Raw genomic sequence first — 18,331 nt, forward strand, 5'->3', positions numbered from 1 at the left:
GTGTGCATCAAGGAGCCCTAGCAAAACTGGAGTCAATGGGAATTGGGGGGGAAAACTCTCCGCTGGTTGGAGTCATACCTAACACAAGGGAAGATTGTTATGGTTGTTGGAAGTCAGTCATCTCAGCTCCAGGACATCACTGCAGGAGTTCCTCAGGGTAGTGCCCTCGGCCCAAGCATCCTCAGCTGCTTCATCAATGACCTTCCTTCCATCATAAGATCAGAAGTGGGAATGTCCGCTGATGATTGCACAATGCTCAGCACCATTCGCGACCCCTCAGATACTGAAGCAGCCTGAGCTCAAATGCAGCAAAACCTGCACAGTATCCAGGTTTGGGCTGACAAGTGGCAAGTAACATTTGTGCCAGGCAATGACCACCTCCAACAAGAGAGAATCTAACCATCGCCCCATGACGTTCATTGGCATTACCATCACTGAATCCCCCACTATCAACACATTGACCATTACCATTGACCAGAAACTGAATTGGACTAGCCATATAAATACTGTGGCTACAACAGCAGATTAGAGGCCAGGAATCCTGCGACAAGTAACTCACCTCCTGACTCCCCAAAGCCTGTCCACTAGGGCAGCAGATACATGGGAACCCCACCACCTGGAAGTTCCCCTCCAAACCACTTACCACCCTGACTTGGAAATATATCGTTGTTCCTTCACTGCCGCTGGGTCAAAATCCTGGAATTCCCTCCCTAACAGCACTGGGTGTACCTACATCACAAGGACTGCAGCAGTTCAAGAGGGCAGCTCACCACCACCACCTCGAGGGCAACTAGGGATGGGCAATAAATGTTGGCCCAGCCAGTGAAGCCCACATCCCATGAATGAATATTTAAAAAAAAATAGCCACGGATAATATTCTTTATGCTGGGGCTATGCTTCATTATTATTCTTTGTCGTCCTCAACCTCTCTGCAGTCTTTGCAGTTAACCACATTATCATCATGGTGGTCTTCGTGGTCTAGCTCCATGGGATTGTCCTAACTTAAGTCTTAACAATTCAGTCATTGCTGGCATATCTCTAACAATTACTGCTCTTCCCACCTTTCACCCACATTTCGGGAGTTCCTCAAAGATCCATCCTTGTCCTATTCACCATCTTCCTTAAACAGTGCAGCACTTCCTTGATACTACACTAGAGTGTGAGCACAGAAATGTAAATTGACAGTGCAGTACTGAGGGAGTGTTGCACAATCAAAGGTGCTGTCTTCGGATGATATGTTAACCGTGGTCCCATCACCACCTCAGGTTGGTGTAAGAAAAAATCCCACAGTGCTATTTTAATGAAGAGCAGGGAGCTATCCCTGGTGTCTCAGGCAATATTTATCCCTCAATAATCATAATCAAAAAACAGGTTGTCTGGTCGTTATCACATGTTGGAGCTTACTGTGCACAAATTGACTGCCGCATTTCCTTCATTACAACAGTGACTACACTTCAAAAGCACTTCATTGGAAGGAAAGTGCTTTAAGATGTTCTGAGGTTATGAAAGGTGCTATATAAAAACAAGTCTTTTATCCTGTCACTTGGTAACATTGGTTTAGGCATGGAACCTATTTCCACATATATGCTTTCCCCCTCCATGACATCTTTTGACCCCATTTGTTGCCTCTTTGCTATCAAGTTGCTTGATGATATCCATTCTTAACTTCACCCACCTAAACATAGGGTGGTGAAGACCTAAGCTGCCAAATTTGCACTGCTGCAAACTCCTTTCTGACACTGACTGCACTCTTGCTATCATCTTGACAGCTGTCTCTGGCTGTGCCTGTTGTGACTTGGGACTTGCTTGACCCTGAACTGAGTTTCTGACTTCTCATTTTCTCTGTTTCAAAGCCTGTCTACTTCCACCTTCAAAACATACTCAAATCCCCCTCTTTCTGGTGCTCATACTCTCATATATGACTTTGACACCTCCTGACTTTCTCTGTTCTCCCAACTAGTTATCCACCTTCCATAAACTCCAGGTTGTCCAAAGTTACGCTGTTCAAGTTCCATCCTGTGACAACCCTATCCTTATTAACCTAGATTGCCGCTGGTTCCTTAACATTTAAAATTTGTGTCCTTATATTTATTTAGTGTCACTGGCATCAACCCTCACTATCTCTGGAACCTACTTCTAACCCTACAGCTTCCTCCACTTGAATTCCCCATTTCTCTCACTCTGAACTCTTGTGCATCTTTCTCCTTTCACCCTACCCTTTAAACCCCTTTGTTTCTTCATCCCCCTCTTTTCTTTGACCAAGCTTTGACTATCCCATCTAATCCATCCTTTAGCTTCTGTGACATTGCCTCATGCCTCCAGGTGCTGTGGGATATTTTTCTACATTAAGAAAATTATATAAATGCAAATTGTTGTCATTATTGTCAGTGTTGTTGGTGCTACTGCCACGACCACAACCTTACAAAGTAGAATATAACTCATTGAAATCTCAGATCTTGAAATCTGCCAGACAAGAACTGCTATTTCAGGCTCTGATATGTTGCATATCAGTGTCAGGAATTACTTCTTTCAGCTGTGAGGTGAATTCCTGTAACAAATCCTGACCCCTCAATTTACTTTGCTGATGCCTGTGGGGACACTTCATAATCTAATTCTCCTAATACATTGAGTAGTTGTGACTTGACTTGCACCTCTTGAGTTATATTTTGGATGTTGAAGTATATTTCTGTTTTTGTTTATATAGCTAGCAGCATTGCGCAATGAAATTGAAATAAGAATGAGAAATAGTGTAAAGGAAGGGCAAACTGTCAGTGCTGAGGTAAGAATGATTGCATGCAATTATTTTCAGTTATAAGAAGTGTTCATTCAGTACTCAGTTAAAATGGAATTTATATTGCCTACATTTTGAATGAAATATGACAGCAATAAATAAAGCTAGCTTACAACTTAAAGCTTCTACTATACAGTAATTGCTGTGGATTTGTATGGTATGTTTTCTCATCAATTTTACAGTTTGTTGATTTAAGGTTATTACTTGTATTCATTTTATTTGTATGATTCATAGACCATCTCATTAAATGTGAAAGGTCCAGGTCTACAGCGAATGGTGCTGGTCGATCTTCCTGGTGTTATCAGTGTGAGTATCAGAAAACATTCTTTGTTCTGTAAAGGAGAACTGATGCATCTAAAATCAAGTCAGATCAGCAGAACTTCTTAATTGTGAGATAATTAGATCTATCTGTTAGCAAAATGATCATTATAAATAAAGGTTCTTAAGTACATTGAAAGCCAAGTAAAACATGAAAAATTTGGATCAAAGACATGATTTTGCACTCTTTCCCATGTGGTAGCTTGTTGATTTGATAGTATGTACCCCATGATGATTCTCAATGTACATTGTTGGGAGAGGAGTTGCTTTCATTTGGAAGTGGTCCCTATTACCATTGAAAGAATTTGGAAAGATGTTGGATCTTGTTTTTTGTTTTCAACGGTTCTCCATGCCTTTGACTAATGTGCTTCATTTTGTTTACATAAAGATTATTGATTATAACATAATGTAATTTGAATTTGCACTTGAAGATATAATAAACTATAAAATATGTTATTAACCAAATCTTTGTTCTGTTATGCAGAGCTTGAACCTTTTCTAGGATGGTGACAAGAATGTTTTCTGTCATATTACTAAACTTTATGACTTTCTTTTCCCTATGTTGAAGACTGTGACATCAGGAATGGCTGCCGACACCAAGGATATAATTTTTGGCATAAGCAAGGCTTATATGCAGAACCCTAATGCCATTATCCTTTGTATCCAAGGTAAGGGTTCAGAATTTATTTACTAAGAAAATTGGCTGGTGAGAAACTATTACACTGATGTATAAGTAATAGTACACTTTTTTAATATAGATGACTTAATTAATCATTTTTCACTTTATTGATATTTTGTTGTAATGTAACACATTAAAGCAAAGGAGCAATGACCTAATTTTCCATTTTAATTTTTAGTACCTATGTAAATTTGCATATTTGTATACCCTATCCTGTGACTGTCAGATAGAAAAATACAGCATTCTCTGCCAGCAAAAGTTAATCCTTAGTTTACCTGTGTTCTGATAATGATTGAGGAGAGCTCATTTCTCCTTTAAATCTGTGATCGGCCTAAACAGACAGCATGTGTTTACTGTTTCATCCAAAGGATCTATCAGTACAGCAGTTCTCATTACTGCATTAAGACGTGAGCTGAAATTACATGTTCACGTCTTTGTGTCGGACTTGAACTTGCAGCATTTTGACCCACGGTTAAGAGTTCTACCAATAGAACCAAGTTGGCAAGTAGAAATTGTTGCAATCAGAAGTTTACATCTTCACTTTTGCCTTGCAAAACTAATTTAGCCCAACTTTAAAAATTATCCCTGATTTGGATGTGTTGCTCATTAGAATTAGGTAGGATTTCCAATACATTTTTGATCCCTTGGATGATATAAAATATCACATGCTATACCCAAAAATTTACAAATTTAAAAGAGAAAGATCATGATCAGTGTAGTTGCAATTCTCCAGTCCTCTGGCACCTCCCCTGAGTCCAGGGAAGACTGAAAGATTATGGCCAGTGCCCCTGCAATTTTTACTCTCACTTCCTTCAGTCTCCTTGGATGTATCTTATCCGGTTCCGGTGCCTTGTCAACTTTAAGTATCGACAGTTTATCCAATACCACCTCCTTATCAGTTTTGAACCCTTTTAGTGATAGAGTTTCCTCCTCTCACCATGGCCTGGGTAACACCTACTTCTTTCGTAAAGTCAGACGCAAAGTATTCATTTAACACCTCAGCCATGCCCCCTGTCTCCATGTGTAAATCCCCTTTTTGGTCCCTAATCGACCCTACTCCTTTTACCATCCTTTTGCTATTTATGTACTTATAGATAACTTTGGGATTCCCCTTTATGTTGGCTGCCAGCCTTTTCTCATAATCCCTTTCGTTTCTCTTATTTGCTTCTTCACCTCTCCTCTGAACCTTCTGTATTCAGCTGGGTTCTCAATTGTATTTTCTACCTGACACCTGTCATAAGCACACTTTTTCTTCTCTACCTTAATTTCTATCTCCTTTTTCATCCAGGGATCTCTGGGCTTGTTTGCCCTACCTTTCCTTTTTGAGGGAAAATACCTTGACCGTGCCCGAATCATTTCTTCTTTGAAGGTAGCCAATTGTTCAGCCACAGCTTTTCCCTCCAACCTTTGGTTCCAGTCTGTCCGTCCCAGCACTGTTCTTGCCCCATTGAAGTTGGTTCTCCCTGCAGTTAATTATTTTTACTCTGGATTGCCCATTGTCCTTTTCTACCGTCATCCTAAACCTTATGATACAATGTTCACTATCTCTTAGATGTTCCCCCCACTTACACTTGACCTACTTGGCACACCTAATTCCCAAGACCCAGGTCTAGTAGTGCCTGCTTTCTTGTTGGACTGGACACATACTTCTGTAGAAAATTCTCCTGAACACACACTATGAACTCTTGCTCTGCTCTGTACTTTACACAACCATTATCCCAGTCTATATTTGGGTAATTGAAGGTCCCCATTATCACTACTCTATACTGTTTGCATCGCTCTATAATTTCCCTTCACGTTTGTTGCTCAACATCCTTCCCACTAGTTGGTGGCCTGTAGACTACACCGAGCAATGTAATTGCACCCTTTTTGTCTCTTAGCTCTAGTCAAATTGATTCTGTCCTTGAACTCTCTAGGACATCCTCTTTCTCCAGCACTGCAATGCTTTCCTTAAGCGATACAACCACCCCTCCTCCTTTTCTTCCTGCCCTATCTTTCCTGAACATCTTGTACCCAGGAATATTTAACATCCAATCCTGCCCTTCTTGAGGCAGGTCTCTGTTATCACCACAACATCATAATTCCGCATGGCAACCAGTGCCTGTAACTCACCACTCTTATTTACTATACTCTGTACATTCACATACATGCAGTATGACCCTGATTTAGACTTCATTACTTTCTCCCTTACTCCGACTCTGCCTATTAATTTACTATTCCCTATTCTAGTGCTATCTGTCTCTCCCAGTGTTTTGTGCACTTTTGTATTGCTCTCCTAACATTCTCTCCTGGTTCCCACGCTCCTGCCAACATTAGTTTAAACCCCTATCCCCATGACAGGACTAGCAAAACGCCCCACTAGGATCTCCGTATCGGCTCTGCTCAGCTGTAACCCGTCCAGCTTGTACAGGTGCCAACTCCCCCAGAGCCAGTCCCAGGAATCTAAGATCCTCCCTCCTGCACCAACTCTCCAGCTATGCATTCACCTGCCTTATCTTACTATTTCTGTACTCATTTGCACTGGGAGTAATCCGGAGATTACTACTTTTGAGGCCCTGTTTGCTAATTTTCTACCTAGCTTCCTAAATTCTGTCTTCAGGACCACATCGCCCTTCCTATCTAAGGCATTGGTACTAGCGTGGACCAGGACCTCTGGCTGTTCACCTTTCCCCAGAAGAATGTCCTGCAACCGCTTGGTGATATCCTTGACCCTGGCACAAAGGAGGCAACATACTGTCCTGGACTCACGTCAACGGCTACAGAAACGACTGTCTGTTCCCCGAATGAATGAATTTCCTATCGCCATCGCTCTTCCTTTCTTCTTCCTCCCTTCCTGTACAGCTGAGCCACTTATGTTGCCACAAACTTGGCTCTGACTTCACTCCTCTGAGGAAGCAACGCCCTCACCAGTATCCAAAACAGAAAACCAATTAGCGAGCGGAACCCCAGGGGATTCCTGCAATATCTGCCTGGTTCTCTTGGAGTACCTGGCGGTCACCCATTTCCTTTCTGCCTCCATGCTCCTAAACTGCGGTGTGCCAACCTCTCTGAACATGCTATCCACGTAGCTCTCAGCCTCGCAGATGCGCAACAGTGATTCCAACCGCCACTCAAGCTCCGAAACTTGGAACTTAAGTTTTTGAACCTGGCAGCACTTCCTGCAAATGTGATTGTCTACGTCACCAGTAGTGTCTATGACTTCCCATGTATTACAGGACACATATTACACACAGCAGAGCTGCCCTGCCATGTCTTAACTTTACTTCCTTTACATTAACTTTATTTTACTTGGTTTGCTTTTATTACTGTACGTTACTGGTTCTGATTTCCCTTTATTCCTAATTCAAACCCAAGTAGCTACTTCTTTCAAAATAATACGCTTTTCTAATTTACGCTCCCTAACAGCAGTTTCTTACCAACCAGTGAACTTATGGTTTTCCTGTGATGTTACTGTTCAAAGGTGAGGTTTGCATCCAGGTCCATTTCTGCTCAGCTGGTTCTGTTCCCTACATAGAATAATTCCTCTGTATACCACGCCTCTTTTTCCTGTGCACAGAATTCCCACATGAGCCTAATTCGCTACTCACTCCATCTCTGTCTCACTCCGGCATGGCTGCCTGTCTCCTCGCGTGTCCTTGTTCAAAAAAGATTGTAAGGATAAGCCCAGCAATTACAGACCAATCCAGTTAACCTCGGTGGCGGGGAAGCTTCTGGAGAAAATTATTTGGGATAGAATTAGTGGTCACATGGAAAAATGTGGGTTGATTAGGAAGAGCCCGCATGGATTTCTTAAAGGAAAATCCTGTTTAACTGACTTGCTGGAGTTTTTTTGAAGAGGTAACAGAGAGGGTTGATGAGGGTAATGCTGTTAATGTGGTGTACATGAACTTCCGAAAGGCACTTGATACAGTGCTGCAAAACAGATTTGTGAGCAAAGTTATAGCTCATGGAATAAAAGGGACAGTAGCTATGTGGATACAAAATTGGCTGAGTAATAGGAAACAGCGAGTAATGGTTCATGGATATTTTTCAGGCTGGAGGAGATTTGGAGGAGTTCCGCAGGTCTTGGCATTGGGACCCTTGCTTTCCCTGATCTATGTTAGGGATCTAGATCTTGGTGTGCAGGGGACATTTTCAAAGTTTGCCTATGTTACAAAACTTGGAAGCATTGTAAACTATGAGGAGGACAGTGTAGAACTTCAAAAAGGACATAGACAAGTTGTTGGACTGGGCAGATAGGTGGCAGATGCAGTTCAATGCAGAGAAGTGTGAGGTGATTTATTTTAGTAGGAAGAACATGGAGAGACAATATAAAATAAAGGATACAACTCTAAAGGGTATGCAGAAGCAGTGGGACCTGGGTGTATACGTGCATAAGTCATCGAAGATGGGAGAGAGCAGTTAATAAAGCATACAGAATCCTAGGGTTTATTCATAGGGGCATGGAGTACAAAAGCAAGGAGGTTATGCTGAACTTGTATAGGGCACTAGTTAGACCTCAGCTGGAGTATTGTGTACAGTTCTGGGCACCACACTTTAGGAAGGATGTGAACACATTGGAGAGAGTGCAGAAGAGGTTTACAAGAATGGTTTTAGGGATGGGAAACTTCAATTATGAAGAGAGATTGGAAAAGTTGGGCCTGTCCTCCTTGGAGGGGAGAAGGTTAGGAGGAGATTTGATAGAGGTGTTCAAAATCATGAAGGGGCTGGAAAGAGTAGATAGGGAGAAACTTTTACCATTCATAAAAGGGTCGAGAGCGAAAGGACACAGATTTAAAGTGATTTGCAAAAGAAGCAAGTGCGAGAAAAACTTTTACACACAGCGAGTGGTTCAGGTCTGGAATGCACAGCCTGGAAGTGTGGTGGAGGCAGGTTCAATCGAGGCATTCAAGAGGATATTAGATGATTATTTAAATAGAAACAATGAGCAGGGTTACGGGGAAAAGGCAGGAGAATGGCACTGAGCCATAATGATATTCAGAGAGCTGGTGCAGACACGGTGGGTTGAATGGTCTCCTGCACCTTATTAATCACAGAATCAAAGAATTGTTGAGCTGGCTTGATACTAGTTGTAAAGAATAAGCAAATTAGGAAGTTTTAATGAACAGGACTGAATTCGATATTTTCTATATGACTACTCAATAGATTCTCATGCAATAAAGTATAAGATATTTGAATGAGTAGGACATTGCGTTTTAAGAATTGCATGTTTATCCTAGTTGCTATGGATTTTGTGTTCCTTTTTCAGATGGTTCAGTAGATGCTGAACGCAGCATTGTAACTGACTTGGTGAGCCAGATGGACCCACAAGGCAGAAGGACCATCTTTGTGTTGACTAAAGTGGATCTAGCAGAGAAAAACCTGGCTAGTCCCAGTAGGGTAAAGGCCTTGCAACATTGGATACTTTTAAAATATGTTTGAAACAAGCTTCTGTGATATTTTGTTAAACATGTTAAACAATTTATGCCTTCTGGATGTGTAGCAGATGAATTCATAATTTTCTTGAATATCATTCATTCATTGTTTTGAGCATCATGAAATGTTCATTGTTTGGTTGCCTTTGTAGCCTTTTTCTGTTGTTGCTACAGTAATCCAGTCCCAAATGCAAAACCGTGAAATATACTGGGGTAAAAATAGCATTTGAACAAAGCTACTTTACTGGAATGTATATAGCTTCTCATTAATTATAAGCTGCTATGTGCATTCCTCACTAGACACGGTGTGCATCTTTACAAGATGTCCAAACACACCGAGACTTTACGGATAGCTAGGTTGAAGTCTACATAATTCACAATTAATATGTTGCACATAGTCCTATTACAGCTATGGGAAGATAAGGTTCATTGGAGATAAGGTGAGGTGAAAGCAACTGTTCTTGACACCAAGGCAGCATTTGACTGAATATGGATTAAGGAGCCCTAGTCAATGGGAGGTGGGGGTGGGGGCGGTGGAATTCTCACTGGTCGGAGTCATACCTAGCACAAAGGATGATGGTTGTGGTTGTTAGAGGCCAAACATCTCAGCCCTAGATGTTCTTCAGGCACTATCCTAGGCCCTGGGCATCTGGTCTGAAGTGGGGATATTTGCTGTGATTGCATGGTGTTCATTAAGTTCCATTTGCAAGTCCTTAAATAACACAGCAGTCTACACCCACATGCACCAAGGCCTGGACAACATTCAACCTTGGGCTGCTAAGTAGCAATTAAATGCATACCACACAAGTGTCAAACAATAACCATCTCCTTTGAAAGGGTTGAAACACCTGTCCCTGATATTCTGTGAAATTGCTGAATCCCCCATCATCAACATCCTGACTGTTACCATTGACCAGAAACTTAAATGGACCAGCTACATAAATACTGTGACTATAAGAACTAGTCAGAGGCTGGAAATTCTGTTGTGAGTGACTCACTGTGGCTCACCAACCGATTTTCCAAAACCTTTCCACTATCTACAAGACACGAGTCAGAAGTGTGATGGAATATGCTTGCCTGGATGCATGCGGCTCTAAGACTCAACAATCCTGGACACCATCCAGGCAGGACAAAGCAGCCCAATTGATCGGGACCCCATCCAACACCTTAAACACTTAATTCCTATACCACTGGTGCATCATGGCTGTAGAGTGTGCCATCTGTAAGCTTTTTTTTATTTGTTCACGGAATGTGGGCTTCGCTGGCTGGGCCAGCATTGCCCACCCCTAGTTGCCCTTGAGAAAGTTGCACTACAGCAGCTCGCCAAAGCTTCTTCAACAACGCCCCCAAGTTCACGACCTCTACCACATGGAAGGACAAGGGCAGTGGGTGCCTGGAACCATTGTAACCTGCAAGTTCCCCTCCAAGTCACACATCAGTCTGGCTTGGAAATATATTGCAATTGCTTTATCATTGCTTGGTCAAAATCCTGGAATTCCCTCCCAAACAGTACTGTGGCAGTGTCTTCACCACATGGACTGCAGCGGTACTACCTCTTCAAGGGCATCTACGGATGGACAATCCCTACACAAGTGCCAAACAATAACCACCTCTTTTGAAAGGGTTGAAACACCTGTCCTTGATATTCTGTGGAATTGTTGAACCCTAACCTTGCCAGAGATGCCCAAATCCCATGAATGAAATAAAAATGTGAATAAAATCAAGGGCAGTATAGAAAATCCTAGGGGAATGAAGCAAGACTGAGGTTTTTTAAAAATCAGACACTCTAAAACAGGACAGGTGGAGTGAGCATGACCATGGCTCTGAACCCTTAAAGTTTTGTTCAGTGAAAATCCAGCAGTCTTTATCCATATGAAAGTGATTTTCTCATAGCAAACCACTTGACACAACTCTCAAATTTAAAGCCTATCTCTCAAAGTTGAAACGTGCATTTATTATCTTGGCATTAGCTGTCTAGTGATTTTTTTTTTCCCCAGTTGTGCACTCCTTCAATTGATTACTTTCTATTTTAAGTCTATGATTATACTATATACTATACGTTATTACGTAATTGCATGCAAACTGATTCTTTTGAGACTCAACTTGACATTCAAGTTATCTCTGAAATTTTTATATTGCACAACTACAGATCCAACAGATTGTGGAAGGCAAGTTGTTCCCAATGAAGGCTTTGGGTTACTTTGCAGTTGTTACTGGTAGAGGTAAGCAAGCCACAAAGGTTCCATTGCATCTTTTTAAAAGGTCTAGAATGTTAATACAGATCAGTTATGCCACTAACAATCTTTTGTCAGAAAAACACACTGCTTCAATGCTTTCTGAAATTAGAATATGAACAAGCATTTTTTACCAAGGAATAGTCACAATCAGTTGTAATGTACTAAAGTATAAACTTTTAAAAAATGCTTGTATATGTTTTGTGTTTTAAACAGGCAACACCAATGAAAGTATTGATTCCATAAAGGACTATGAAGGAGATTTCTTTCAGAATTCAAAATTGTTGAAGTAAGTTTTTCAGCTTTTGGAGTTTTGTTTTGATGGTTTATATGGCTTTGGCAAAATTTGCTTTGGGGTAAAAGTGAGAACTTGGTGTTGTATATTTGAAGGTATGACATACACAGTGTGACATAGAGGAAAAGTCCGCTTTAGTTTCAGGCGTCAAAACAGAATACCTAAAAATCTCATTCAGCCTTTTATTAGGAAATAGAGATAGTTAAGTAAGTTATATTGATATTGTGGGTGTTAGGAATGAGTTTTACTTTTAAAGTTTGTTTGATTTGTATTTCTGTTTATGTGTATTAAGAAAGGTCAAATGGAGTTTTAGTTTCACTTTAAAAAGGTGCTTACATTTCTAATGAGTTTTACGATTCCTATAAAGTAAAGGTAAACATACAAGGGTAGAAGGATTGGACTGTTGCCTAGCAACAGGGGCCCAGTGTGGCAGGCCCCTCCCACAGACACACACACAACACAAGAGAAACAGCAGTTTCAGTTTGGAAGCTGTTTGAGTGCAGTTGGTTCTGAAAGTTACTGCCAGGAGAGACTGGAGCAAAAGGGGCAGATAGCCAGACCCAAGCTAAAGAAAAACCCCAAAAAATCCAGGGGAGTGGAAGAAGAGAAAGTCCAAAGAAGACCTTCTAGTCGAAGGAAGGACAGGAACCTGGGGAAAGGTCCTATTGAGTGAAGCTAAGAGTGAGGGGCAGAGAGAAAGGCTCCATGTTTCGGATTTAAAGAGACAAAAGCTGCAGAAAGCACATTTAACGCGAGAAGGTCCAAAGAGACAACTGAAGGTCTGTAACTCTTTGCTATGGGCATGTGAAGCAGTGTTGTACTGATGACAGCTGAGTCAGAGAGACAATGTGTGTGGAAGACAGCTTGAATGCATGTGGTGACCCAGAGAAGAGGAACATCAGAAGGAGAGTTTGAAACCCTGGTGGTGAACCCTTGTGGAAGGTGCCTGAGAGAAAAGATCAGTTTGGGAGAAGATTCCAAGGCGAGGTCTTGGAGAGTGGAGATTGGAAACCCTCGCGTGAAGGATAGAATTCAGCAAGACTGGTTGGCTCATGGTGTGACAAGCGTCTGGGGGGAATTGAGGAGAGATCCATAGCATCTGGTTGAGATGGCATGTCACTTGATTTCAGAGTGTGGTGTGTCTGACCACAGGTTGCCGTAGATTTACATGAACTGTGTACTTACTGTGTACATTAGAGTATAAGATAACTTTTGTAGCTTGTGTTCTCCTTACAAATCAGTACACATCTGTGGGTGAAGGAGCATTGTAATCTGGTTCACCTTTTCTTGTTGAATAAATGTTTTATTCTTTTGTTAAAAGTTCATCAGCTGACCCTGTGACTCAGTTCGGTAGTTATTCTCCATGTATCTAAACAAACAAATAAAAGTTAGGATCCATCAAGCTGGGTCCCACTCTGGGATTAGGCTTGTCCAGGGGTAACCTCAGCTGAGATCATAACACTTTTAAGGAAGACAGTTGCTTTTCTATAACAAAGGCAACCAGGTTTGAGTGTATTTAGGTATTTTTTGAGTGTATTAGGTAGCTTATGGGTCTCCTTTGGTGTAGCTCAGGGGTAGTCTGGAGCACAGAACAGTAAGTGGATAGATGAGTGGAGAAGGAAACTTGGACTCCCCAGAGGAACCATCACCCTCATTAGTATTCAGAACTGAATACCAATTGGAGAGTGAAATGCACCCAGGTACCCTGTAGTACTGCCTGGTACTGCTTGACTGTCTGACGGTCAGCTATTTACTCTCTACCTGCATACCCTTGAGCTGCAGCGTGACCACTTCTTGAAAAGGGCTATCCATGTAGCTCTCAGCCACACGTTTGCACAGTGATGCCAGCTGCTGCTCAAACCCAGAATCTGAGCTCAAGCTCCTCCAAAGCCCTAAGCACTTCTTGCACATGTGGCTGTCCGGGACATGAGAAGCACCCTGGAGTTCCCACATGGAATAGGCTGTGCATTCCACAGGCCTGGGATGCTCTGCCATGCCTCTATTAGACGAACTTAACAGAAATAAATAAAGACAATAAAGACTTTTTTAAAAAAAACAAATGCCTGCTGATTTTTTTTTTACCCATTTGTTTCCTCCCAAGTCGGCAACTTTGCTCCTCCACTTCCAGGCGCCTTCAAATCTGCGTCCTTATCTCTCTAATCTGATATTATTTGTTGTGCAGGCCGTAAAGGGATAGCCCTGTTCTCCTACATCTCCCTCCGAAAATGTATGGCATATTGCATTTTTAAAAATTTCTAAATTATAGTGTTTTAGCATTATTTTTCTGTTGTGATAATTGTCAGAAGGTACCCACTGTCTCTAAAAAGCCTTGCATAAATGGGTATTATGAGTACTGCTTCATCAACACTCAAGAAGCCATCCAGAACAAAGCAGCCTGTTTGATCAGCACCCTCTTCCCCCAACTGCCTATGCATAGTGACAGCAGGGTGTACTGTCTACAAATGTGCACTGCAGCAGCTTGCCAAGGCTGCTGTGATAGCACCTTCCTAGACCTGTGATCTCTGTCACCTAGAGGAACAAGGACAGCAGTCGCGTGAGAACACCATCATATGCAAATTCCCATCCAAACCCCACACCAACCTGACCTGAAGCTGTATTGGCATTCCCTCACTATCACTGTGTCACTGTGTCAAACTCCTGGAATATCCTTCCTTGCTGTGAGTGTACCTGTAACAGTTCAAGAAGGTGGTTCACCACCACCTACTTGAGGTCAATTAGGATGTGTGGTAAATGCTGGCCTGGCCAGTGACGCCCACATTCCAAGAACAAATAAAAAGTACAATGAATGTAATCTGGAAAGCTATATAATAATTGGAATAAGATTTTAATGCAGTATTTAAAGAATTCATGAGTTAATGTCATTTTCAGTTTAAATTATATTGTTTGAAAAATTCAACTGAATTCTCAATGTAACTCTATAGCATTAATAAAGAGATTGAGATGATAAGGACATATTAGGCTTTTCAATCAGTTACTTTTTGAATTTTTTTGTTCACAGCATTAGTCAGGGGGATTGGAATTGAATTTTGTTTCTTTCAATTACTGCAATAGAACTAATATCATAGCCATGGGTTAACACTGCATGAGTTGCATTTGTCTTAAAGGCGAAGCTTGAATTTTTGCAGCCCTCTAACTCTTGAGTTTGGAGCACTATTAACTTAGTGAGAAGATTTCAATTAAAATAGTAAAATGGAAGCTAAACTTGAAGTATTTGATATTGATAGTTTCTGCACTGATAGAAATCTTAGCCAGAAGTGCTCAGGTGTAAAGTTTATTCTTTGATTATGAGGTCTTCACTATATCTCTAATATATTACAATTTCTTATAGGCAGGTTGCTCTGACTTCTTTGTGAATAGTGGAATTATATGACAAATATTGTCTTTTGCAACTTATGCATTTATAGTTTCTGAAAGCTGCACCTTGGAGAAAGTACTTTTATAAATTTACTTTAAACACAAGGTGGAGCTATACCCTAATTTAGTGACTACAGCTTGATTCGTTTCAGAGATTAGAACATTGTTGAGGCCACAGCTGGAATATTGTGTGCAGTTCTGGTCGCCACATTATAGGAAGGATGTGATTGCACTGGAGTGGGTGCAGAGGAGATTCACCAGTATGTTGCCTGGGTTGAAACATTTAAGTTATGAAGAGAGGTTGGATAGACATGGGTTATTTTCGTTGGAGCAGAGAAGACTGAGGGGCGACCTGATCGAGGAGTACAAGATTGAGGGGCGTGGATAGGGAGCAGCTGTTCCCCTTAGTTGAAGGGTCAGTCACAAGGGGACTTAAGTTCAAGGTGAGGGGCAGGAGGTTTAAGGGGATGTGAGGAAAAACTTTTTTAGGGTGGTGACGGTTTGGAATGCACTGCCTGGGAGGGTGGTGGAGGAGGGTTGCCTCACATACTTTAAAAAGTACCTGGATGAGCACTTGGCACATCATAACATTCAAGGCTATGGGCCAAGTGTTATTTTATAACTTCTTGGGGGGGCAAAGTCCTCTTTGACTGAAGTAGAGGAACATATCCAAATTACAAATGATCACCAGCAGGAGATTGCCAGAAATCTTGGCAAAGTCATTTCTCTCGGGTTTCTTCCAAAGTTCAACTAAAAGATCAAGTGGGCCTTGTACTTCTACTTGCATTTTTCTAGATCCAATGAAGCAGTCAAGATTACTCTGTATAAAGACAGGGTGGTAGCTAACTATGACCCAAACACTTCTAACTTTTCCTAATATGGTTAAGGTTTTATAATTAACATGAGGCCAAAGCTAATTAATGTTCTAAAGTACACAGCTGATTAGTTTGAGTTCAAGCTCCTTATTGCAGTATGCCAGACTGCAATGCCCGTTATTACCATTGTTAAATATTGGTATCTGTTCTCTCAGCCAGTATAATTGTTAGAGAATAAGTATACTTAAGAGCATTATAATGTGATTTTACTCCCTGGAAGGCTCATTTTTGAACTGATTGGCTCATTTTTGCACTGGATGCTGTTGAGTTGGTGTCCCATTTAAAACTCTTTTTGTTTAAAACTTTCATTGTGAGCAGTAATGTGCACCTTAATTTTGTTTGGCCTCATCAGTTTATTTTTGAAAAAAGGTATTGGTGATGCACAGCTTCCATCTTCGACAGAACTCAGCCAGCATCTCTCCTCTGTTATTTCTGGCATCCAGGCCATGGCTTCCAATGTCGTTTTCATCTCTGGTCTTCACTGACTATAGCATTCCAATCTCCCATGATCAAGAAGCTTTTTATTCTCATTTCTATCAGTTCTTCCAGTTTCTGGCACTCTGTCTCCTGCTTCTTCATCTGGATGCTCAGATGTGGCATGTACCCTGCTTTAATAACAACATACACTGGATCAGCCTGGAACACCTCCTTCAGCAGCCTGTTACTGTGTTGATCAATTCTCATCACACACCTTGCTATTTATTTGTCCAACATTCTAGCAATGTCTCTTCTGCTTTGTTCACCACTTGCATAAATGGCTCTTGTACCCTCACTTTCAAAATCACTGCAATCTTTCCATCTTTCTTCTTCAGACAATGTTTGTGCTGTTTTCCATTTCTTTCTCAACATTTTCCAGCTTTCCTCTTCTCACCCTCACATTCCAAATTCCCATTCTCTCCTGTTTTCCATAAGGATTTCATATTTTGACGACCTGAAAAGCCTTACTCCTTCCCCTGTCAGATGCGATGTTAAGCATTTTGTTGTCCCCATTTAGTTCATTAGTTTTATACCTTTGAATTGTGTCAGCCATGAGTAATATGACTAGGGAAAAGAATGCACAAGGTGATTTCCCGTTTCCTTCCTTGTGTGCTTAAAGCAAACAAGACCTCTCCCCAGAAGATCCACCACCTGTAAGGATAATCACTTGGAAGTCACCTGGGGATCTGAAGAGGTTGATTACATCCTTGTCAAGTAGAGATATCAAAATAGCATGAGGAATTCATGTGTTGATGCAGATACAGATAATCTAGTTGTCATGAAGGTAAAAATTCAGCTGAAGAGAATCAGAAGAGGAAATCAAAAGCCTAGATGCAGGGCTCTTAGCGGGTCAAGTTTTGTGAAGCAGTAGAGAAAACTTAGAGGTTAACAACAGTTTAGAAAGCAATCACCAGAGTCATTGGGGTAGATTGAAAAGTGTCACCTTAGGAAGTGTTTAAGAAAACATTGGCATGGTTAAAGGGAAAGAGATAGCCATGAGTCTCAAAAGAAATGCTGAAGAACGAAAACACAAATAAAGCTAAATGAATGTATAGGAAACTAAAAGTGAGCTAAAAAGAGAAACTGACCAGGCAAGAGAGAGTTGGTGGGGAGAGCAGTGCAGAGAATTTGAAGAATACAAAAAGTGGAAGAATAGGCAGTCTTTATGAGAAAATAAACAAATTAACTAAAGGAGGAAGAGGTAATCAAGTGAAAATTGATAGTTGAGATGATGCATCGCTTACTGAACCCAAGGAATAGAGAATAGATGGAAAGAATACATCGAAGACCTGTATGACAAAGATGGCAAGTCAACAGAACTGGAGAAAGAAGACAATATTTCCCAAGGTGATTTAGGGCCCTGGGAAATATCGTCTAGGATAAAAGATATGAAGCCAGGAAAAACGGAAGGATGTTTTGGAATCCCTGCAGAAATTATAAAAGGACTTGGAGGGAAAGCAGCAAGAGAATTGATTAACTTGTGTAAGGAGATTTACACTAAGGGAGAATGGCCAGAATAGAAGTCCCATTGGAGAAGAAGGCACATACCTCAAAATATGAAGAGCATCGCACCATAACTTTGATTACAGATGCATCCAAGGTAATGTTAAAGATCTTAACAAATAGGTTGGAAGCCAAAGCAAGCTATTACATTGGCTGTGATCACTTTGGTTTTTGGAAGGTTTATGGAACAAGAGAGGCTATAGCAGTGATGAATGTTAAGGAAAAGAAGCATAGAATATCAACAAGAGATTTTACATCTGCTTTGTGAATTATGAAAAAGTTTTTAACTGGGTGCGTTGGCAAAAACTGTTCAAAGTGCTGGAGGCAATCAGAGTTAATTGGAGAGAATGATTATAGCTCTATACATGGA

At 41.1% G+C, this 18,331-nt stretch overlaps 1 protein-coding gene across 8 annotated transcripts in view; it reads left to right on the top strand.

The window, feature by feature from the left end:
• opa1 (OPA1 mitochondrial dynamin like GTPase) overlaps positions 1–18,331 on the top strand; it is a 133,233-nt gene that overhangs the window by 35,069 nt on the left and 79,833 nt on the right. For all 8 annotated transcript variants that reach the window (XM_078563877.1, XM_078563875.1, XM_078563879.1 and 5 more), the window contains 6 exons: positions 2,705–2,779; positions 3,026–3,097; positions 3,678–3,777; positions 9,037–9,167; positions 11,352–11,424; positions 11,653–11,725. In XM_078563877.1, the coding sequence (XP_078420003.1) occupies positions 2,705–2,779; positions 3,026–3,097; positions 3,678–3,777; positions 9,037–9,167; positions 11,352–11,424; positions 11,653–11,725 (524 nt within the window). The remainder of the gene's footprint in view (positions 1–2,704; positions 2,780–3,025; positions 3,098–3,677; positions 3,778–9,036; positions 9,168–11,351; positions 11,425–11,652; positions 11,726–18,331) is intronic.

Source organism: Cetorhinus maximus, chromosome 19 (genome assembly GCF_964194155.1).
Source record: "Cetorhinus maximus chromosome 19, sCetMax3.hap1.1, whole genome shotgun sequence".
NCBI classification, from domain to species: Eukaryota; Metazoa; Chordata; class Chondrichthyes; order Lamniformes; family Cetorhinidae; genus Cetorhinus; species Cetorhinus maximus.